This window comes from Myzus persicae, unplaced genomic scaffold, assembly GCF_001856785.1.
Source record: "Myzus persicae strain clone G006 unplaced genomic scaffold, MPER_G0061.0, whole genome shotgun sequence".
Lineage (NCBI taxonomy): Eukaryota > Metazoa > Arthropoda > Insecta > Hemiptera > Aphididae > Myzus > Myzus persicae.
The window spans coordinates 12,282-33,921 of record NW_019103967.1 but is presented as its reverse complement, the minus strand read 5'-3'; the positions used below and the strand labels follow the sequence as shown (position 1 = coordinate 33,921).

The 21,640-nt window shown below is 30.0% G+C and overlaps 1 protein-coding gene across 2 annotated transcripts; it reads right to left on the bottom strand.

Annotated features, from left to right (window-relative positions):
• Positions 1-8,675: 8,675 nt before the first annotated feature.
• LOC111037006 (splicing factor 3B subunit 3) lies at positions 8,676-20,239 on the bottom strand. 2 transcript variants are annotated; one of them, XM_022319351.1, is made up of 18 exons: positions 19,752-20,239; positions 18,852-19,104; positions 18,222-18,392; positions 17,986-18,158; positions 17,270-17,524; positions 16,235-16,476; positions 15,993-16,171; positions 14,491-14,646; positions 13,312-13,619; positions 12,489-12,644; positions 12,152-12,421; positions 11,547-12,082; positions 11,356-11,472; positions 11,058-11,223; positions 10,774-10,986; positions 10,529-10,678; positions 9,147-9,344; positions 8,676-9,078 (listed from the first exon to the last, which is right to left on the bottom strand). In XM_022319351.1, exons 2-18 carry the CDS (start codon positions 19,075-19,077, stop codon positions 8,938-8,940), a joined length of 3,657 nt encoding a protein of 1,218 aa, XP_022175043.1. In that variant the 5' UTR covers positions 19,078-19,104; positions 19,752-20,239; the 3' UTR covers positions 8,676-8,937. The 2 variants fall into 2 exon arrangements, with proteins under 2 accessions (XP_022175043.1, XP_022175044.1); XM_022319352.1 differs by lacking the exon at positions 19,752-20,239 and adding an exon at positions 19,289-19,310.
• Between the last annotated feature and the right edge of the window lie 1,401 nt (positions 20,240-21,640).

Genomic DNA, 21,640 nt, shown 5'->3' with positions numbered 1-21,640 from the left:
ACAAGATTAATATTTTATAGCACTACAATTACTGAATTACAATAAACATTAATAAATAATAACAAAAAGTATATTTTAATAAACTTTTGTCGGTATTATATTATTATTTGGAGTAGCTTTTACATTTTAGAAAACAGTTGTATTAATTAAATAGTGTATCTTTTATTTAGTGTTCTGAGGGCTCTAAAGGTAACAATGATTTTTAATGCTTAGAATGAAATACTTTTTATCTTAATTTTTAACATCGACAAGCAGACTGTCGATGAACATATTACAACCTAAAATAGTTTGTAATAAAAGGCAAATTATGATCTCTAATCTATCAAAAAAACTTTAAATTATTATAACAGGAAATATATCTATAATGAATATAAATATATATTTAGATTTATAACAAAACCTCAAACATACGAAAATATGCTTAATGCATTTTTTTTATACGATTACATAAAACACGGCACTTACGACTTATCTATTTACTATTTAAGTATACCTATGTAATGAACTAATACAGAGGTCGGCAAGTGGCAACCCGCATGTGGTCCTCGTAGTGATTGTATGTAGCCCGCGAGTAAAATTTTTTAATTTGTATAAAAATCACGAACTAAGATTGTATAATGGACTGGAAACTGAAGATTAAAACGTTGTTTGTAGTGGATAATTTGTTAAATTAATAAATCTAGTAGTTGCGAACTTCAACTACATTTGATATTATCATACGTGTTTGTTCAAAATAAAATAAGGTTAAGGTATATTCAAATTGTTCCCCTTTAAAAATTAAAAATGTATATTTATTTTTATTTTTGGCCTTTGACATCAAAGAGGTTACAGACCCCAGTGACCAGTAAAGACAGTGACCAATGTATAAGAGATTTTGTTGATACTCCTACTCCCCTTGAGACTCTCTACGAAGTAAAATACAAAAAATATGCAAATAAATTTTAAATAATTTTATTAAACTCCCATCCTCCATTGGCATAGTTATAAAATATAATATGTGTAAGTAGTAAGTACCCGAATATGTAATTGTATGCAAATTTGAAATCTTTCCGTTTGGTACGCATAAATTATATGACCCATTATTCATTAATAATTTTAATTGTCATCAATATATAATGTGCAACTTAATCATTTTTCAACACCTACTCAAAATATAAAATTTACAAAATTATAACACATTATTATGAATAATGAATAATATCAAAAAGTATAAAGATGCCAGCAATTTTGTATAATTCGCACAGCTTTATTCTTCCTTTTCTAGACCTTCTGCTGGCCGTTATAATCCCGTGATGGATATTGACGGAACCTGCAGTTACCTGTCAACTGAATATATTTTGAGAAAGGGAGTCATTGGGGGAGGGGGTGGTGTTGAAAGTCATTAACTAACACATTCTTGCCTTAATAATCGTAATTTCTCGGAAATAAGTTTGGTACATTAATATGTAAATTTCTCATTTATTCATTCTATATATAGGAAGGTATACCATCTTTTTTAAGCTAATCTCGTGTACCCAAACCTACTCAGTAGAAATACCCAGCGACCTATATAAATATTATATTCTTCAGTCGAGCCAACCAAAACAGAATCATGAATAATAACGACGATTATAATAATTAATAAAAATAATAACAATAATAACAAACTAATTTTAATTTCTACCTTATTACGCACTCTGCCGTCTTGAACACGAGCGGAGCAATGAGTATATTACAATTTACATTATTATACATGTTTGAACGTAGGACGTAGGTGTACAATTTGGAATACTTCACAAACAAACTGTAAAGATTATCACTATACCGTCAGCACCGGTTTCCTATTTACTTAGGTATACGCACATTAATAATTATTGGATATGATGTGAACAGCCACTTAAGTTATGTGCAACTTTATTATTAATTACGCGTCATGTATAGTATGTAATGAAAATCGGTCAAAACGTCGAAACCCGACAAAGTGGCAAAAACGATTGATCCCGATTTCTGGAAATAACCAATAAGAATATTAACAATATGATATATTTTTTTTTTTAATTACATACGGTTTCTCCTCTGCAGTCGTTGTGATAAATCATGTATGGGTGTAGTGGGTACATACTACATTGTTCAAAACAATTAATTCGAGCCATAATTATAAAAAATTGAATGTAGGTATAGGTAATGTGTACATCGTACATATACCTATAAATTATACATCGAAGAAATTATTAATTAAACGATATTTTATTTTATTTTTTATTACAGGTACAGAATCTTATCATGGATTATATTATTAATGAAATGCAATCATTATGCAATACCTAGAGACGTAGAAAATCAAAACATTTTACTGCTTCAAAAGATATATAGAAAAAAACCATACACATCTTGGTAAAATCAATACATACATCGCTTCGCATAAATCTAAAATATAGAATTTGATTTTTAAAAAGATTTTTTAAGTATTATGGATCATGTAGCTAAGTCTAAATAGTTTTCAAGGAGAAAATATTAGTTTTCTAGGCTTGATTTTTCCAATTATTTATGGATTGCTTAATTTTTTTAAATCTGAAAATCATTAATTTTTCGGGAACTAAGTATTTAGATTATGTTTGATTTATGGTATGGATAGTATAGGTATGAAACAAATTTAGAAATCCTCAAATTTTAAGGTTCATATTTTCTACTATATCATATCCTAAATTTAAATTAAAGTCGTGAAATAATGAAGAAAACGAAGAAATGGTAAAAAAATGTCCATTGCAAAATGTGATGTGCTCAATAAAAGATTAATTGAAATACACCATGTTCTAAAGAGTTCTGGTAATGTGCTCATTTTTTTAAATATTTAAGTTTTGAGAATAATACTGACACAATACAGTAAATAATTACTCAAGTTTTATTGACATAGAGTGTTTAAGATATTTCAAGAATAAGTTCAATTGCGACTTTATATTAAGACATTTAGTACCCAAAATTTATAACGTATTTATTAAACATAATTAAACTCTCTATTCCAATGCACCAGTTAAGCGACTTTATTAAGAATCGGTGGGAAAATATTAACCCCAAAAATAAATTCAATTGAATAGTTGATGACGAATCATTCAGTCTCACTTTATTTTAAAAGGAAATCTCAAATATAAATGTTTGTAATTAAAAATACTAATAATTTTTTTAATACTATTTTCTGCTTTTTATTATTATTAATTATGATTTATATGAGTTTGAGTTATGACTAGGTCATTTTATTGAAAGGTGTTCGCTTTATTTTATTTTGTTTGAACTTTGACGTATCATACATTTATAGGTTGCTATTATTATTTATTAATTACATTTGAATTATTATTTTTCATTAGCAAGGATTATATTGTAAGTAGGTATTTTATATAGTACCTAAATAAAATTATATTTGACAGTTGGACATTCCCGATCGAAAAACCCAAAAAATTTGAAGTTCTCTTTTAACAAGACTCAAAATCGGACACACTCAAACCTCCCACAATTTCTTAATGGCCAAGGAAGAATTTCCAATATGCACAGCATGCGGCATCTATTTTTTTACACAAAATTGTTTAAGAAATATAATACAAACATTTCACAAGAGTGGAGAACAAATAAAATCTCAACAATAATTTAAAAAATAAAACACAAACAATTATTGAATTGCTAAGCATTGGTAGTAGTTGAGGGGCCTCATAAATGGATAATTTTTTCGTCAAAAAATCTGCTACTAATTCCAACGTTACTTGTCGACCATTATCATGATTTTCAATCAAAAAAAAAATTTGAAAACCATGCTTCTATAGATTAACTATTAAAATTAATTTTCCCTTTTAGCTTATATATATTTGTGTTTTCTTAACCGAATAAGTTATACACACTCAAGCAAACAAAGCGTATTTAGTATTTACAAATAAAGTAATAACTAATAAATGACTGTCGTGGTCATCAAATATTAACATCAAAATAAAAGTAGATAGTGTATAGAAATTAAATTGTATCTATTATTATTATTACAACGATTGGTACAATAAGACTAAATCGATTAATACATGGTATATATATAAAATAGTATTTCTAGCGCTAAACTACTTGTTTGGAAAGAAGGGCCAATGACACCTTAAAAGTAATTGCATATAGTACGAGAACCCTTAGTTAAACAATAGGTATAATATTTTACAGTTTTGGGAGCCAATAATTCAAGTATAAATTTTTCGGTAGCCAATTCAATGGTCGACTTCATATTTACCCAAAATTAGGAGCCAATTCAATGGTCAATACTCAATATCATTCACACTTCATCATTTATATTTTAAATAAACCTTATTATTACTATACTGCTGATGTATATATTGCTATATATGGAGATTAATTGAGACTAAATTTTAATATGGATTTGTCTAAAACACGATTAAAATAAAACTAAAAATCTTTTTTAATTATAAACTAGAATTATTAATTTAATTACCTATAATATTATACAGGTTTGTTGTTAGGAGTCAATGTGCGAGTGAGTTATATATTTCAATATTAGTTTATTGTATTATTAAATTGTTTAGTTGTTATATAACAAGGGAGGTAAGTACTAAGTACTATTACGTTTATGGTTTAATCTGTCCTATAGACTATAATACAAAAAAAAAAATACCTGAAAAAAATTAGTTTATAAATTGATAAATTATAAATAGAGACAAATATAAATAATTGCGATTTATATTTTGTACATTTTATAGGGTGATTATTTTAAAAATTAAACATAAACACCCATCTTCTAGATAAGGGGTAGGTAACGTTTTTGGAAATGTGTTATTTCTATAATTTGAAACAATTACAAACAAAATTGTATAGATGCTATTTTATTTATATTAATTTTTGTTTTCAATTTTTTATGTATGACAGGCAGACATTTTTAATTTCATATTACCAATATTTTGTGGGGTGGTAGTTCTACGCTTCTTCACTCTTCTAATTTAAACTTTAAATACTATGCACAACTAGTTAACTAAAAGTCAGAAACTCGTTTGAAATTCAATTATTATAATATATTGAAGTACTCAGAAAAATAATATTCTGGCATTCTGCTTCGGAGTATTAAATTAAAAGTGTTTTCTGTCAATCAATAAAGTAAAAAAGTTAGGTTTTATGAAAAATAAAAAAATAAAATATTATTTAGTACCTAATGATTTAAAGTTAGTTAAAAAAAATATTTCCAAAATCGTTAAAACTTTTCAATAAAATTAGTGTTTACCTTCAAAAGAATCACTTTTATAATACGACGGCTGATGTGACATTTCGGGGGCCGTTAATGGTTTTAGTATTTATTTTACTAAAAACGTCAATCGGAATAAGTGTAAAATAATAAATGTAATTTTGATGGATTTCAGCCTTCAAGTGGATCCTCGATATCGGTTTGATGCGCTCGTTTCGAGGTCAAGTATGACCCGCTTAACCCTGAGTCAATACAGGCATAAGTAGTTGAACTCCATTTTTAATTTATATTTTTTCATTATAAATTTTGACTTAAAACTAAGAAGTACCAACGAAAAAATTGCAGATATCAATTTCAAATGTCCGTACTTCGCGACAACAAAGACAATAATTTAATATCTACGACTCTGCTAGGTATACCCACCACAATTTAAGATAGTACTATCTTAAATTGTGGTACCTACTAAATTTAGTGTAAAAAGTATTTCTAAATAATTTTGTTCAGGGAAATAAATAGCAATCGATGATCAATAGTTTTCATACTCATTAATTTTAATTGTCCTTCTATACTTGCTACTATTTGATAACATAATATTGACATCTTGAAATACCATAAAAAGACGTGTTCTAAACTTCTACAGAAAAAAACTAACGCTTTATTATTCATTAAATAGTTTTAAAAATAATATTTATGCGTCAAATCGAATTTCCCTAACATAGTTTATAGGTATTCCGTATTTAATACGATTAAGCATTGACTTATACCGAACTCCAGTCATAATTTCACGTCTGTGCATTGATTAAATTTAAATAATTATGCATGTATAATATACATATTTTATTTTTATATTTATAAGTATATAATGTATACGTATTGTGTAATATTTATTCACATGTGTATAATATATAATCAATGGTGTGGCCGCTTAGGTCCGACATATAATATTATTGCATTTATGTTTACTGTTTAAAAACTAAAGTGCTTAGTACCTATCTAGGAAAATTTTAAATTGTATTGGATTACATAGTTTGATACTTTGATAACAACAATTAGTATTAGTTATCGTCAATGATATTATATACATAATTTAAAAACGAATTTAAAAAATGTTGTTTTAAATAAAAATCAACAGAGTAATAACTCTCAAGTGGTACCTTAACGTCCTTAACACACACATTAATAACATAGGTACCTACCTATTAATACTACCTATGATAGATTGTAGGTGCATAATATTATTTAAAAAAATATTGTTTTTATATGAATAATTAATAAATACAAATTATAATTTATTATTACAAAAACAAGAGCAGTGTCGAGCACCGCAATGATGATTTACTCATACAAGTAGCAAGGCGTATAACCTATGGTTTAATAATTCGATTACAATGTAATCGTTAGATTATTGACAATATTAGATTAGATTAATGGGGGTTGTATTTGTCTGACGAGAAATGAAGTACGTAAATACTGATTTGGGTCTTGAAGTGAAAAATATAATAATATTTTTTCACGATAAAAGTTTTCAACAAATAAATTTAAACTTTGTTCATATTATTCTATTCGTTTGTTCATGACTATTTTTTCTTTCGCAGTATTATTATTGCTCCTATCGCATCCAAGAGACTTCACCAATGTAGGTCATCATTTCCTTGTCGGCTGTCACTATATACTTACTATAGTCTATATAGCGACAAGTCAAGCGAATGCAAATAAAATATTTCAATTCAAAAATCGACGTAATCTACGTAAAGACCATCTCGTGCGTGGTACCTATTTCCGGAGAAGAAATTTAACAATAATAATTTTTGTCGCCTGCAAAGATCTATTCCCGCAGGACTAACAATGACGGTGAAATCGCGTGGGTTTATTCAGCCGCGTCCTTGAATTTAATAATAAATACACAGGATGATGATCTGCACCAAGCATTCTCTATTCCTTTTAATCTCAAACAATGCAGAAGCTATTCAAATTCAGTTTTTTTGGAATATTTGAGTAAGCAATATAATATACTTAATGATAATATTTTTAGATACCCACCTACATGGATTTTTCATAACATTTCAGGAGCGCCCTGTGGGGATAGAAACTTCTTTCTTTTCAAACAAAGCAATAAAAATGATTATTTTATAATTGTAAATTTTAACAATTAGCGGACAAGCGCAGGAACAAAGGACATAACATTTTAATAAACATTCTCGCGTACCTATACACAGTCACAAATGTATTATGAGGTATAGTTATGAAACCTAACTATATGTCTTATTTATTATCTACGCTTACCGTTTTACAAAGATACTTAAGTATTTGGTAGGCATAACTGCATAAGTACCGAAGTATAATTCTATAACTCTTAACGACCCGAAGGACGACGGACTCACGGATAGTGCACGCTGATAAAAGAAACCACAATATAATTTGCCACCCCTGGTGTATAATATATAATCATGAAACGAATTAACGAACGCGATTTAATTGCAACGCACGCGCATCCACAGCGAGAATAGATTGAGGCTAGATCGCGTGTATTGAACTATTAACAATTATAACAATTAACACCTACCTGTACGGCTATACGTCTTACCTACGGTGCAATGTATACGATAGCATTAAATTTAGCATTATCTTGCCAGCAAAAGCGAGCCCAGAGGATCGCCATGGGAACGAGACGAGCACGCCGTGGCGGTCGATGAAGGGAGCGCGTGGGCGCCACTTCGCAGTAGTACAACCCGCGGGGACCAGACCTAACCTTATACATGGTCGTCGTCTTTGGGTGTCTCCCGCGATTATATTAATAAACCATACACTCGTCACCGAACGAAATCCGAATCGATTAGATTCTCCATTAACAGCCAATTAAAAACCTACCCTTAGGTGCGGCCTTAAGTCTTAACCCCTATTTTAATGTATCAAATTTATTTGCGTACAAGACAAATCACGGTCCGATACATATTAACAAGGTCTTTTTAACAGTCTTTTCTTTTTTCAAACGCATCACCAAACGTCACTAAATATCATATTAATGACATGACGTCAGTTAAGTTCAGCGGTGGAGGGACGTCGCATTTGCAGTCTGGTTTTTGTATTCATGTTGACTGAAACAGGACAACCAAGAATGTGCTTAACGTTTTAGTTTACGGTGATCAGAATTCAGGATGGACAACGTGAATAGTACACTACCTAGTGGCCAGTGCCCACCCATCTACTATGTTATCACTTGAGACGAGTTTCTAAGACTATTCATTTGATAATTACCTCAGATTCATTCCTCTTCATGTTTACAATAAAAAAAATCTACCCTAATCACCTGTATGGCTGTTTAAGTGTTTGGAAAATAAATAAGTGGGATGCAAAAGTATAAAAAATGAGCTTACATGAATATTTAATGTCTTAATGATCAGGATTATAAGGGATACGCATATTCACCTCCAAAAACCATATAGATATTTTTGATTAAGATTACAAAGGACAAACAAAAAAAATTGGTCAAGAATTTGTTTACTAAACTATTTGGTGAACTCAATAGTACATGATGCTAAAACAATATCATGGTCTTATGAATACATCTATTACACATAAAAAGAATTCAACATGACACACTGTGCTTAGACCAGGAACTTATTTTAACAAAGTTAGACATTTTGTTAACTTGAATTGAACAACTTATTAAATAAAAATATAATTAATTACAAATCAAATTGTTTAAAATAAATATAGTACAAAAAATTAAGATAGATAATAATTTAAAATGCATATCTTGTCCTAATGTCTTCAAGTCTTTTAGAAACTTCGGCGGGTGTTTTGTCGAGATCTGCTGCAATACTTTTCTGTTTTGCAATATCGATAGAATTATATTGTTCACACAGGTCACCATCACAAACATTCTAAATTAAAAAAAGAAAAACAGTTATAGCAAATATTGTAAAAAAAAATTATGAACTAATTTACTCACTTTTACGGGGAAATAGTAAGATCTATACGATAAATGATCTCTTCCACAAAGTGGTGGGTTCTCAGATCGCATGTGCATTTCAAGATGCTGGAAAAAGTCTTGTTCTTCATGAGCAGTGAATGGCACGAGAACACCAATGGTACCAGTAACTGTAGCATATACGAGAGATTCAGAACCACCCGGTATCAATGTAGCTTTCTACAATAATAATTGGAATAATTTATTATTAGCAATGACTAAATAATGTGGTAGGTAGTTATTAAATGAATTAAAAAACTTAAATTGTCAGTAATATGTTTGTAATTTATTTTATATATAACCATTATATCATTAGACATATCACATTAAGAGGATGCAACACTGGCATTTATTGTCTCCATGTTACAAGTGTGTAACTTAGCAAATTTACCCTCAGCAGATCACAAATATCTTTGTTGGTTTAAAAATTAGAATGAATCAAACGATTATGAAACTTGATTAATGGTAAGAACATTATCCACGTTTGTATGTTGGTTGTTTACAATAGTTCAATTTCTAAGTGAGTTATGAATTTTTTAATTTATGCTATATTATATACTCAACTTGCTAAAAAATTGAACAATCGTAAAAAAACCCAACATACAAAGATTAATCAAGTTCTTACCATTGAATTTCATAATAGAATCAGTTCACTTTAATTTTCTTAAATTAACAAGTTATATGTGATTTGCTGAACGTAAATTTGCTATGTTACTCACTTATAAGACGGAGACAACAAATGCCAGTGTTACATCATCTTAATATGTAATATGTCTAATGATATAGTATTACATACTCCTCTTAAAATTCATATAATTGAAAACAGCAATCATTTTTTTTTTTAATTTATAGATTAAACTAACAAATAATTAACATTGACAAACTAATTTTTAGTTAAAAAGGCAAGTGATTAACCATTTAAATTTAACATCACTTAATATTCAATTATAAATCAAAATTTAAAATAATATATTAAGAAGCGTCAATATCCGATCTAATTCAAAGATAATAATAATTATTGGTTTCAGGACTATATTGTTTTTTATTATTTAACAACAAATTTGTGAATTGTATACAAATAATACAGATTGTGAATAATGTATTTTTAATAAAAAAAATATCAATTCATTAAAATCTAATAATTTAGTTTTCATAAATTGTCTGATCAGTCATAATAAAAATTAATCAGTTAAAACTCATAAGTCTAACGTGTGCGAGATATTAACATCATCTCAGACAATTTTTCTATTTAATTTAATAATATTTATCATATTAAAAACATAAAAGGATGGTACAAAAAATTAATGTATAAATACAAATTTCATGGATGTTTTAAAATTAACTCAACATATTACGTTACTTACTTGTATTGAAGTACAAATTTCTCCAATATGGAAATTCACAATGAAGTCAGCTTTTTGGGAAGCTCCATTAAGTAAACCACGATCCCATAGGCTTTTATTACCTGTTGGATCATCATCAACTTCATCGGATATCGATGAAGCTAGTCGAACCTGAAATTATTAAAACTCAAATAATTTTTTCTTCTTCCTCCTTTCACAAGAATTAATATTGTCTAATTTCTATTAAATTTCAAGTTATTACATACCACTGAAATATTTCCACATTTGTCAGCTGTTGCAACAGTATTGTAATCAAGTATTTCCATAGCAGTAATATACCTAGGTTGTGTATCATCAGCAAAAATAATTAATTGATTTTCATTACGTTTATATCGTACCATATATACACTTTCTTGAACATCGCTCACATATATTCTACAGCCCATAACGCGGATTCCCATTATTAATAATGGTATTTGCTAGAAGACGGTAACAATTAAAATATAAACATTCAACAAAGTTGCATAACAGTTTATAAATATTAACTTACTTTATTTTCACATTTCCGTAAGAGTTTTTTTTTGCCAATATCATAAAGTCGTAAAATTCTACCAATACCAATTATCACACGTCCCTGGAATCCGCATATTGCAGTTGGTACATTATCAACTGTAGTCTTGTGAACCAATTCCAAGGAAGTGCAAGTTGGGTTAACTCTGAAAACAACAATATATATCATAAAAATAAATTTTAACTAAGAATATTAGAACAAATTAATGTTAGGTTAAGTATAAAATATTTAATTAGGATATATTAATTTATTTTAAAACATTTTCATCTTAACTTACTTATAAGTATAAATATATCCACAAGTAACATGTCTTGGGTTCAGATGAAGTTCATTTGCAACACCAAAAAGAACAAACTGTGAATCTGGATAACTAGAAAAACGTACTAGAGCAACACTGAAAAATACAAAGACAACAATCAACAAGAAAAAACATGAAAACGTAACAACATATTAAAATTAAATACAAACCTCATAACAGCTTCATTTTGAGGGAACCTATAAACAGCCTCTGTAATGCCTTGAACTGGATTAAACAATCTGACTAATGATGCCCACATTCCAGGACCAGCTTTGGGTGCACCAAAAATATTTTCTGGTAAATCTTCATTCAAAAAAGCTTCAGCCATTTCCTTGGCTAATTCTTGTTCTTCTTCTCCAGCAGCTTCCTGCATTTCTTCGGCCATTTGTATCCGTCTTTGTTTTTTGGTTTGCTCAGTGTATGCATTGTGTTCAGTTTCAACCACAATTAAATGAGCAGAATCAGGGTGGATAACAAACTTTCTGGGTGTATATTCAACCGGGAATGAAACTTGGTTGAAAACGGCACCCAATTTTTCTAATGCCAAAATGCGCAATGTGTTACCAGAAATAGCAACTATACCTTCAGGACACTGTTCAGAAGAGAAACCAGATGCATATTCCAAACTTTCATATGACAATGGAGTTAAGTGAAAACGATTTTGGTAATAATAACTAAGCCATGATCTACTTGACATGGCAAGTACCTAAAAATAAAATACAAACATGACTAAACCAACACTTGTATATTATAATTTGTCAAAGGTACAACTTACTGCTTCATTTCCCCTGGTTCTGATTTTAAATAATTTTACAGGTTTGCCTCCTAAATAACGAGCTCGTGTATCAGCCATTTCTCCAGTAACACCATCTAATACTGTACGAAGTAATACACCATTTTGTAAACCAATATTCAAATACAGCATTGATAGTGAATTCATTGCTGGTTCATCTGAAGAACCACCGTCACTAGCCCCCATTTCAACAATACATAACGATTCAGGCATGGCTGGTATTGCTTGCATTTTTAACTGTACTAAACAATCCTTTAAATAAAAGGTCAGATTTTAATTTAAGAATATTAGAAACATACTGTAACAAATAAACACTTACTGTAGTATCTAAAGAAATGATACGGACAGTTTCATCAGTCAAACCCACAGCTAAAAAGCGTGACATCTGTTCCCCAGAAGGAGCGTTTGCTAATGCCATGCAAAGAACATCAGAATTCATTTCTTTCCGATCTTTATGTTCATTTAAATGTCCAGTCTAGAATAAAAAAATCATAGATTATAATCAAAATGTTATGCAAAAAAATAGTTAAGAATCAAATTTAATGTCAAAATACAAAAAAAATGTGCAAACATGGTTCACTTCAATGAGCATGTATCGGCTATTAGAAGGCGACATATTTGCTATTTTATCTAGCATCAATTTTATAACTTATTGTAATTATTTAATAGTAAATAAATAATTAAAATGATAAAATGCACATGACATCACTTTATTTAAATTTAGTTGTAAAATTTTTGATTGTATAATAAATGTACAAACATGGTTCACTTCAATGAGCATTTATCGGCTTTTAGAAGGCGACATATTTGTTATTTTTATTTTAGCATCTTTTAATATAATTTATTTGAAACATTTCATTAAATTTAATATTTCATATTATTAATGATGCAACCTAAGTTTATAATTAATACCCACCCTGAACAGTCATAATAAATTTCATAATATTATTTTAACAATATCTATAAATTTGAAACTTTGGACAAAATAAAATTGTTTTGATAACAATTCAAAGTGCTAAAACTAAATGGTGTTCTTTTTAAATTTAATTAGGGGATAAATATCAATAAATTATGTGTTCATTTTATGGTATACGGATTAATTATTGTAGTTATTATTCGACAATATTAAATAATTTATTTACCGGATCCATTTCAAAATATACAAGTTCACCACCACCAAGGGCAATCACAACTTGTCGTTGATTAGCTGCACACTTTACAATCTTCTTTTTTTCAGGCGCTTTCCAGTCATGCATTCGTTTGTCAGAACGTATGTGGCGCACACCATTGGGATATATTTGAACGACAGCATCATCACCTAATGGAGAACAAGATAGCGTTGGCGTAGTTCCTAAGAAACCTGAATCAGAAACTTCCTCCACGGTTTCTCCAATAGACAATACTAGAGTGGCATTTGAGAAAGACACAATGATATAGGCATCAAAATTTTCTGAAAGAATGAAAACAAAAAAAATCATCATAAAATAAAGACTTCAATTTAGGTAGATGGAAAAGTTTTGGATCAAAAAGAAAAACAATGTAACTATGATCTTTAAAGAAACAAAATAAAAAGTTGGCTAATATTGAAAAAAGTTGATTTATCAGAAATATAACAGAAATATAGATCATTAAGTTATTCAAAAATTCTGAATCAATACAGTAAAAACTTTTGGAGACTTCAAGTTGTATTTTATCAAAATAAGTTAAACTACGTTGTGATCAATAGTAGACAACTAGTTGATTGTTTAGTGTTGGAATGTCCAATATAGGACTCATCCCATTTACATCAAGATGCTGAAACAATGAAAATATTATACACCAGTATTTTCTTGTCAGTTTATAAATTTTCTTACAACATAAATTAAGAAACTCGTTTTTCTTTAATTATTTCGGCTGAGGAAGTGTTCTTATTTTATAAATGGATTTCTTCAATCACTCCCGTCCAACTCTAAAACTTACCTATTTGATTCAGAGCCACTACGGTGATTCAATACCTGAAAAATAAACGAACTGATGTTTGATAGATTTAATAATCTATTCACCAGCGCATTAATATACGATTGGATTTCAAGATTTTACAAGAATATTCAAAAAATAAAAGAGTGGACATTTTGGGAGGTTTTAAGATAAATTATTTGATAACCTAAGTGCCTACCTAATTATAGATAAGAAGATAAAGCAAATAAAGTATTGGTACACCCTAAAACTTAAGTATAATAGCTTGTAAGTTTAAGTACAATAAAATATAAAAATTAAAAATAAATACTAATTAAAAGTTCTGTATACTATTTTGTGTTAAAAATGTATGTTTAAAATCTTACCATCCGCTCTTCTTTTCACAGTCCATACTGCATTTGGACTCCCGGGTAGTTCAGATACTGCCATTTCTGAAACTTCAAGTCCGTGCCTTAAAACTCTTAAAGTAGATCTTGAACCTCGACCACAAGCCATATATAATTGTGGAGTATCTTCCGCAGCTAAAATAAAATCAAACTGCCATTAAATATTTGAGCAAATATAACTTTAAATTTTAAATAAAATGAAAAAAATGGCTGTTGGCAATGTTATATTTCTATTCAAGTTTAGTTGAAAATTCTAAATCAGATCCGCAGATTAACAATGGCATCATTTAACATTCAGCCAAATTGTGTATTTTATCATCATTTTTATTTTGGAACAACTATTTTACTGAAATATGAAAATGTATCGAGTGTTTCCACACAACTAGTTTAATCAACAACTAAGCTGTAGGATAGTTAAACGAATTTTTCTACCAACCAATATTGAACTTTTAACCAAAATGATCAAAAATGGTAAGTTGTTGGTCTTATGTTTAATTTATATTTAAGGTAGTTGGAAAACCTTAATCAGATCCGCAGATTAACACTGACATCATATAGCATTCAGCTAAATCGTGTATTTTATCATCATTTTTAAGAAAGTAATAATTTGTATGAATATTTAAAAATGGTTATTTTGGAACAACAATTTTACTGAAATATAAAAATGTATCGAGTGTTTCCACACAACTAGTTTAATCAACAACTAAGCTGTAGGATAGTTAAACGAATTTTTCTACCAACCAATATTGAACTTTTAACCAAAATGATCAAAAATGGTAAGTTGTTGGTCTTATGTTTAATTTATATTTAAGGTAGTTGGAAAACCTTAATCAGATCCGCAGATTAACACTGACATCATATAGCATTCAGCTAAATCGTGTATTTTATCATCATTTTTAAGAAAGTAATAATTTGTATGAATATTTAAAAATGGTTATTTTGGAACAACAATTTTACTGAAATATAAAAATGTATCGAGTGTTTCCACACAACTAGTTTAATCAACAACTAAGCTGTAGGATAGTTAAACGAATTTTTCTACCAACCAATATTGAACTTTTAACCAAAATGATCAAAAATGGTAAGTTGTTGGTCTTATGTTTAATTTATATTTAAGGTAGTTGGAAAACCTTAATCAGATCCGCAGATTAACACTGACATCATATAGCATTCAGCTAAATCGTGTATTTTATCATCATTTTTAAGAAAGTAATAATTTGTATGAATATTTAAAAATGGTTATTTTGGAACAACAATTTTACTGAAATATAAAAATGTATCGAGTGTTTCCACACAACTAGTTTAATCAACAACTAAGCTGTAGGATAGTTAAACGAATTTTTCTCCCAACCAATATTGAACTTTTAACCAAAATGATTAAAAATGGTAAGATGTTGGTAAGTGTATTAGTATAGGAAATTGTAGTTCATTAGCAACACCCATCATGTTAAGATAATAAGTATTCAGTTTAAGATTATTACCTAAATCAGCAACTTGACACGCCATAATAGGTGATAATGAATCCATTTCATCAACTAATACTAAATTTCTTAAGAGTCTTGGAGCAAAAAAAAATGTATCTCCTTCTTCAAGAGGCATTGCTGAACTAAACTCTGGCTCGTCATCATCATCGCCCAAATTTGCAATTTGGTATAGGTAACTGTATAATTTAAAAATATTAATACTTGTCAGTTATCAATCAAGTTGTAACTATAATACTTACTGGTTGCCAAACTCTGATGCTACAAATAAAAACCCAGTTTTTAAAACACACATGGCAGAAGCTACTGGGACAGTATCAAAATATTTCAGTCTAATTTCTGTAACAAACTCCTCATTGGTCTCTAATGTCACTTTGAAAACATCACCTTGTTCAGTCTGAACCAAAAAGAAAAACATAGATTTTGTTTTGTGTGTAGCACTACAAACTAGAATCATTCCTCTTTCGGGATCGTCCAAATCGTTCTGCGAATGCAAAATAACTTAATTATCATCAAATCAAAAAACTAAATTTGCGTATAGGGTACCTATACATTTATTTTCAACAAATGTAATAGTGTAGTTTAAACGTCACAGTTTATTATTATAAGACAGTACAGAAAGAAATTATACCAAATAAAATCCAAATATAAAAGTATTATCTATTGATATAGCACTCAATTTACGACCGATGTGGGAAATATACTCGCACATAAGAGATACCTATAGTGCATTAATATAATTCATTTATTCTATATATTTTAATTTTTTAAATGGTGACCATTATAAGAAAATGTTAAATGAGCTTAAAAAATTAATACATCAGCATTTGTTGTCTCTATTTAATAGCGTCACATACCAAACGAACATTCAGCTGTTCATGTAGTTGAAAAATGATTAATAATACATTGAATTTACATCATGAATTTTGAAAGTAACAACACTGTTTGTGTCGGACAAAAATATTTCTCAAATTTTTTTATTTAAAAACAAATTCATTCTATTATTAAACTTCACAGAACTCAATTTTAACAGTTGAATATCACGGTTTTTAATGAAAATAAGTATGGGTGTGGGGTCCAAAATAACCTTATTATTGTTAAATTTTACTGATAAGGAATTACATTCATATCAAATATAATCCAATAAAATAAGTAGCATATTATATTATTGTAGCACTCATTAACGACCGGTGTGGGAAAAATAATCGCACACAAGAGATACCTATAGTGCATTTAAACTACATTGGAATAACATTTATCAAAAAAAATCTATTTACACGTCTACGTGGTATCGGGCATCGTATGTCTGGTTGTTCTCCTTGATTTTTGTAGGTAATATAGTTTTCTGAACATATAAGTACACCACCTGGTCCATCTTTATCACCAGGAACAGTAATAAGAGAATTTGCATGTTCTTCTAAAGGTTCACTATATTTACGAACTACATGATTCAAACCAAAATCAACTTCATAAAATGTAAGAGTTTGCCTTGTAGTTTGAACAGCTTCACCAGTTGGATCTGCATCAACTTCCTACAAACATGATTAAAATAAAGGTATTTAAATTTTACTTTTTATTATTATAAAACCGCAGACCTCAAAATATAAGGATTAACTTTATTTGAATGAATCAGTTTTAAAATATTTATACTTTAATGGCCTGATTCTTATTTGCAATTTTATTTTTGGATATAGGTACTGAAAACAATGGTGAAGCTAGAATTAGTAATTGCTATTTGAAGTTTATCATTTTCATAGCTATAATTACTATTTATCATGAATAACAAGGCCTATGAGTAACCATGAGTAGAAGGTTCAAATATTACTATTAAGTTGTTGTACTTTTTATTAACACAAGGTGATTCATAACAAATCAAGAAATGTTTCGATTTAAACAGTCTGAGCAAGTGTGACTGAATAAATAATTCACCATTGTTTACACCAAAACAAAATACAGGTTTCCACGAAAATAAGTTAAAATTATGGTTTTATACCTCATAGTCAATTTCAAGGCAGGCAAAAATTGGATTGTCAAAAGCTACATCTATTCCAACCATATGGTACACGAGTGTATTGCTTTTATTAGCTTCCAAAGGAGATGAAATTGTAAGCCGTGCTTCAGCATCTCTGTTAGGAATGTATACTAATTTTTGTTTTTCTACCGCACCTGGAATAAATGTTTGAAAATTAGTAATAAACATTTATTTATATAAATCTATTTAAGATATACCAATCATTATAGCTCTTCCTTTTGGATCAATAGCCAAATACTGTCCAGGAACAATACGCCTGCATCCACTCTTTCCAAAAGTTTCTTGATGCACTTTATCCAAGACATTTTTGGAAGGTAGATATTCCAATATAACAATTCTTCCAGAATCAGAACCAACAACTATGTAATCTAAAGTTTTTAACACATATAGAAACTAATTAAAACAGATGCTTTAATTAAGTTTTAATTTAAACAGTAATAAAATTGAAGAGCATTCTATAATATACTACATAATTATGGTGATAGGGAATGACATAGCATATTGGAAACTAGTGTTATTCTGCTTCTTTGGTTTGCTTGTTTTCAAGAAGACAAAAAATTTAAATAACACAACACACCACACCTTTTGCCGGGTCCATACATAGTAAAAAAGTAAGTAAAAACTCAAATTTCCTATCACAGACAGGACCATAATTTTATCAAAATTATATAGATACACGGTTTTGATTTAAATTTTTTGTCTCTCAACGAACCCAGCTTTTTAACAAATGATTGAATATTGAAACAACTGTATGAAGTAAAAATGAAATAATGCTAAAATATCTTCACAAAAAAAATGTTATGTTATGGTTAAAAACAAGATTTTACCTTTAGTACCGCCAGACTGCCTAAAACTCATCAAAGCACGAATAATTCCAAATACTTCGACAGTTAACAATGTGTGGACTTTGCCAGTATTTGGATCAGGTCTCATAAGCTCTAAGGATTTTCCTCGAGAGACTAAAATTTCTTGTAATTTTCCTCCACTGAAATTTCCATGGATAGCGTGCGTAATGCCGCTACCCCGTTGCAATGTCATATTATACAAATACATGATTATGTGTTCTTATTGTTGGTTTATCTAGAATAAAAACAAATTAACATAACGTTACATATGGCAAAACATTAGTCACCTAGTATGCACTTAAGAAAATTATAATATAAAATTCCTACATCAATAGGTATCGGTGTATTACGTAATAATAATATTAAACGCACCACCAAAATAATGCTACAAAAGTTTAAATTTAAAAAAAAATATATACTCAAAAATTGATGAGTAGGTAGTAACTATGAAACAAGAAAACCGGGTTAATGTTATGTTGTCTTGTTAGTTTTTGGCCGGTTTCATGAACCATGCGCACACGTACCGCGTCGTCACGCGCATATCAAGGGCGGCGCATGCTGGCGTGCACACTACACAACTTTAGCAGTTTGGCTTTGGCGGGGCGCCGGTGCGCGAAACAGGAGCGGCTTAAATTGTAAAAACGATGTGTTAACCTCAAAAAAGTACCTACATATTCAAATTTTTCGGTTCCCTATGTGGTGACCGGAAGGGAGGGGGGGGGGGAAGACGAGATGAAATACAAATTACTTTAAACATTTTAACTACAAACCCATCGAACAACGTCACATCGGAAATAGAACAAATAAAATATGATCCAATTGCCTTGTCTGAAATATGAATATTGAATACCGATTAAATGAGTAATACAACTTTGATGTTACCTGCCGAAGACAGCGGTGCCTGGCTTCTCTTCCGTTCACGCAGCAACCGCACTACGACGAACGAATGGCGGTGGTATTTGGTAGCATTGCCGTAAGCGCGTCTGGCGAAAACCGGGCTGGCAACCAGACTAGAGATCAATCGACCAAAACAGCGATTCTTCGGACGAGACTAAATTCAATTGCTTGCCCGTTCACAAATTCACAATACGAAACGGCAGACTGCCGGCATATACGGACCATTTGCCTAGGTTGGGTTTAATGACGAACACGCGTTATGTATTGTACTACTAAGTAATAACTAACCTCTGTAGGTTTGTGTTGAAGTAGCACTAGCGATGCATTACCACTTTAACAAATAACGACAAATAAGAATTTGCGACTTACTTGAGAACGAACACGAAACAAAATTTTATACGTTATGAATAATGTTGGCCGGACGGACGACGCGGCGAGGCCATTACGGCGTTACCATTCGGCATTTAGTATTTACCAATTACCAGTTACCACGGTGCATCACCATTCACCACCACCGCGTCGTTGTGTGTGGTGGGGTGGGCGGTCTCTATGACAGTGGCGCCACATGTGAAAATTTTACATTTCTCTATCATTTTGTTTCTGCTGTTTCGCTCTCTTTCCCGCGCATTTTCGAATATTCGAAATCCTCCATACAGTAGGTACTCATGGGGGGCACATACAAAGTTGGAAAATGATTGATTTGTAAGTGTCTTATCATGGTTAAATACCCCATTGGAAATACATATTATTGGAACTGTATTTTTATTGAATCATATTACTTTGGAGTCGTAATATTCGAAAAATATTTTTCCTGAATTATATTTATCTAGTATTTGTTGTTCTGGTCATAAGGGGATAGCAGGCGGTGCTTGGTAGTTGACTCAATAGTCAATAGTCACCAACTACTGGGTGAGTAAATAACATAGTTTATTGAAGATGTTATTCTCGCAAGTGTTCAGCTGCAGGCGCTATTGACACAAATGTTATACTACCTACGTGTCTAACAGACGTTGCTGGTACAATAAGCAGTGAATAAGCCACTCATTTATTCAAATTCGTATTCCGGATACCGTAGTACAAAATAAAAGTATTTTTTACAAGTCTGCAGGTTAGGAAATGCCCACGTGCAACATTGATATAACGCATTATTCGGGTAAAATCATTTTTTTTTCTGAGTGATCTTAGAGAAATACAAATACGTACTACAAAAATTATTGATGATCTTTTTAAGGGTTTGACACATCAATTTTATAGGTATTGTATTCAAAAATACAATACCTATTAAATTTTCTTCAAAAATAATTTTTTTGTACAATTAAATAGATGTCCAATTGTTTTGAGACACTATTTTTCGGGGTCAAATCGATATCTCATGTACCCTCAAAAATATTATTCTCAATAATTTCTGTAATTGGTGATTTTACTCTAAGATTACAAAAAAAGTGATTATTCGAGAATGCGTTTTATCCATAACAAATCTATTTTGTCATACGGTTTTATATTAATGTAGCGAGTGAGCCAGAGAGAGAAAACAAACAGTATCCTATGGGCAGGGCTATATTTAGGGGGGGGCAATGGGGACATTTGCCCCGAGCGGCGAAATATTGATATATTTAGGGGGCGGTCGGGCACCGCTGTAATCCGGTATACTATTGTATCAATAACTATTTGTTTCTTGAAAATAATTTGTACTATGGTCTATGACACGACCCTTGTGAACTTCGCAGTGCAACGATAACAGATAAGTGCTAGCATTATATACTACCTAGGTGGCAAGGTATATCACTTTAGGTAGTATAGGCTATAGCAGTATTACTATATTATACCATACCACTTAACTAAATTATTATTAAAGTATGTAATACGTATTATAC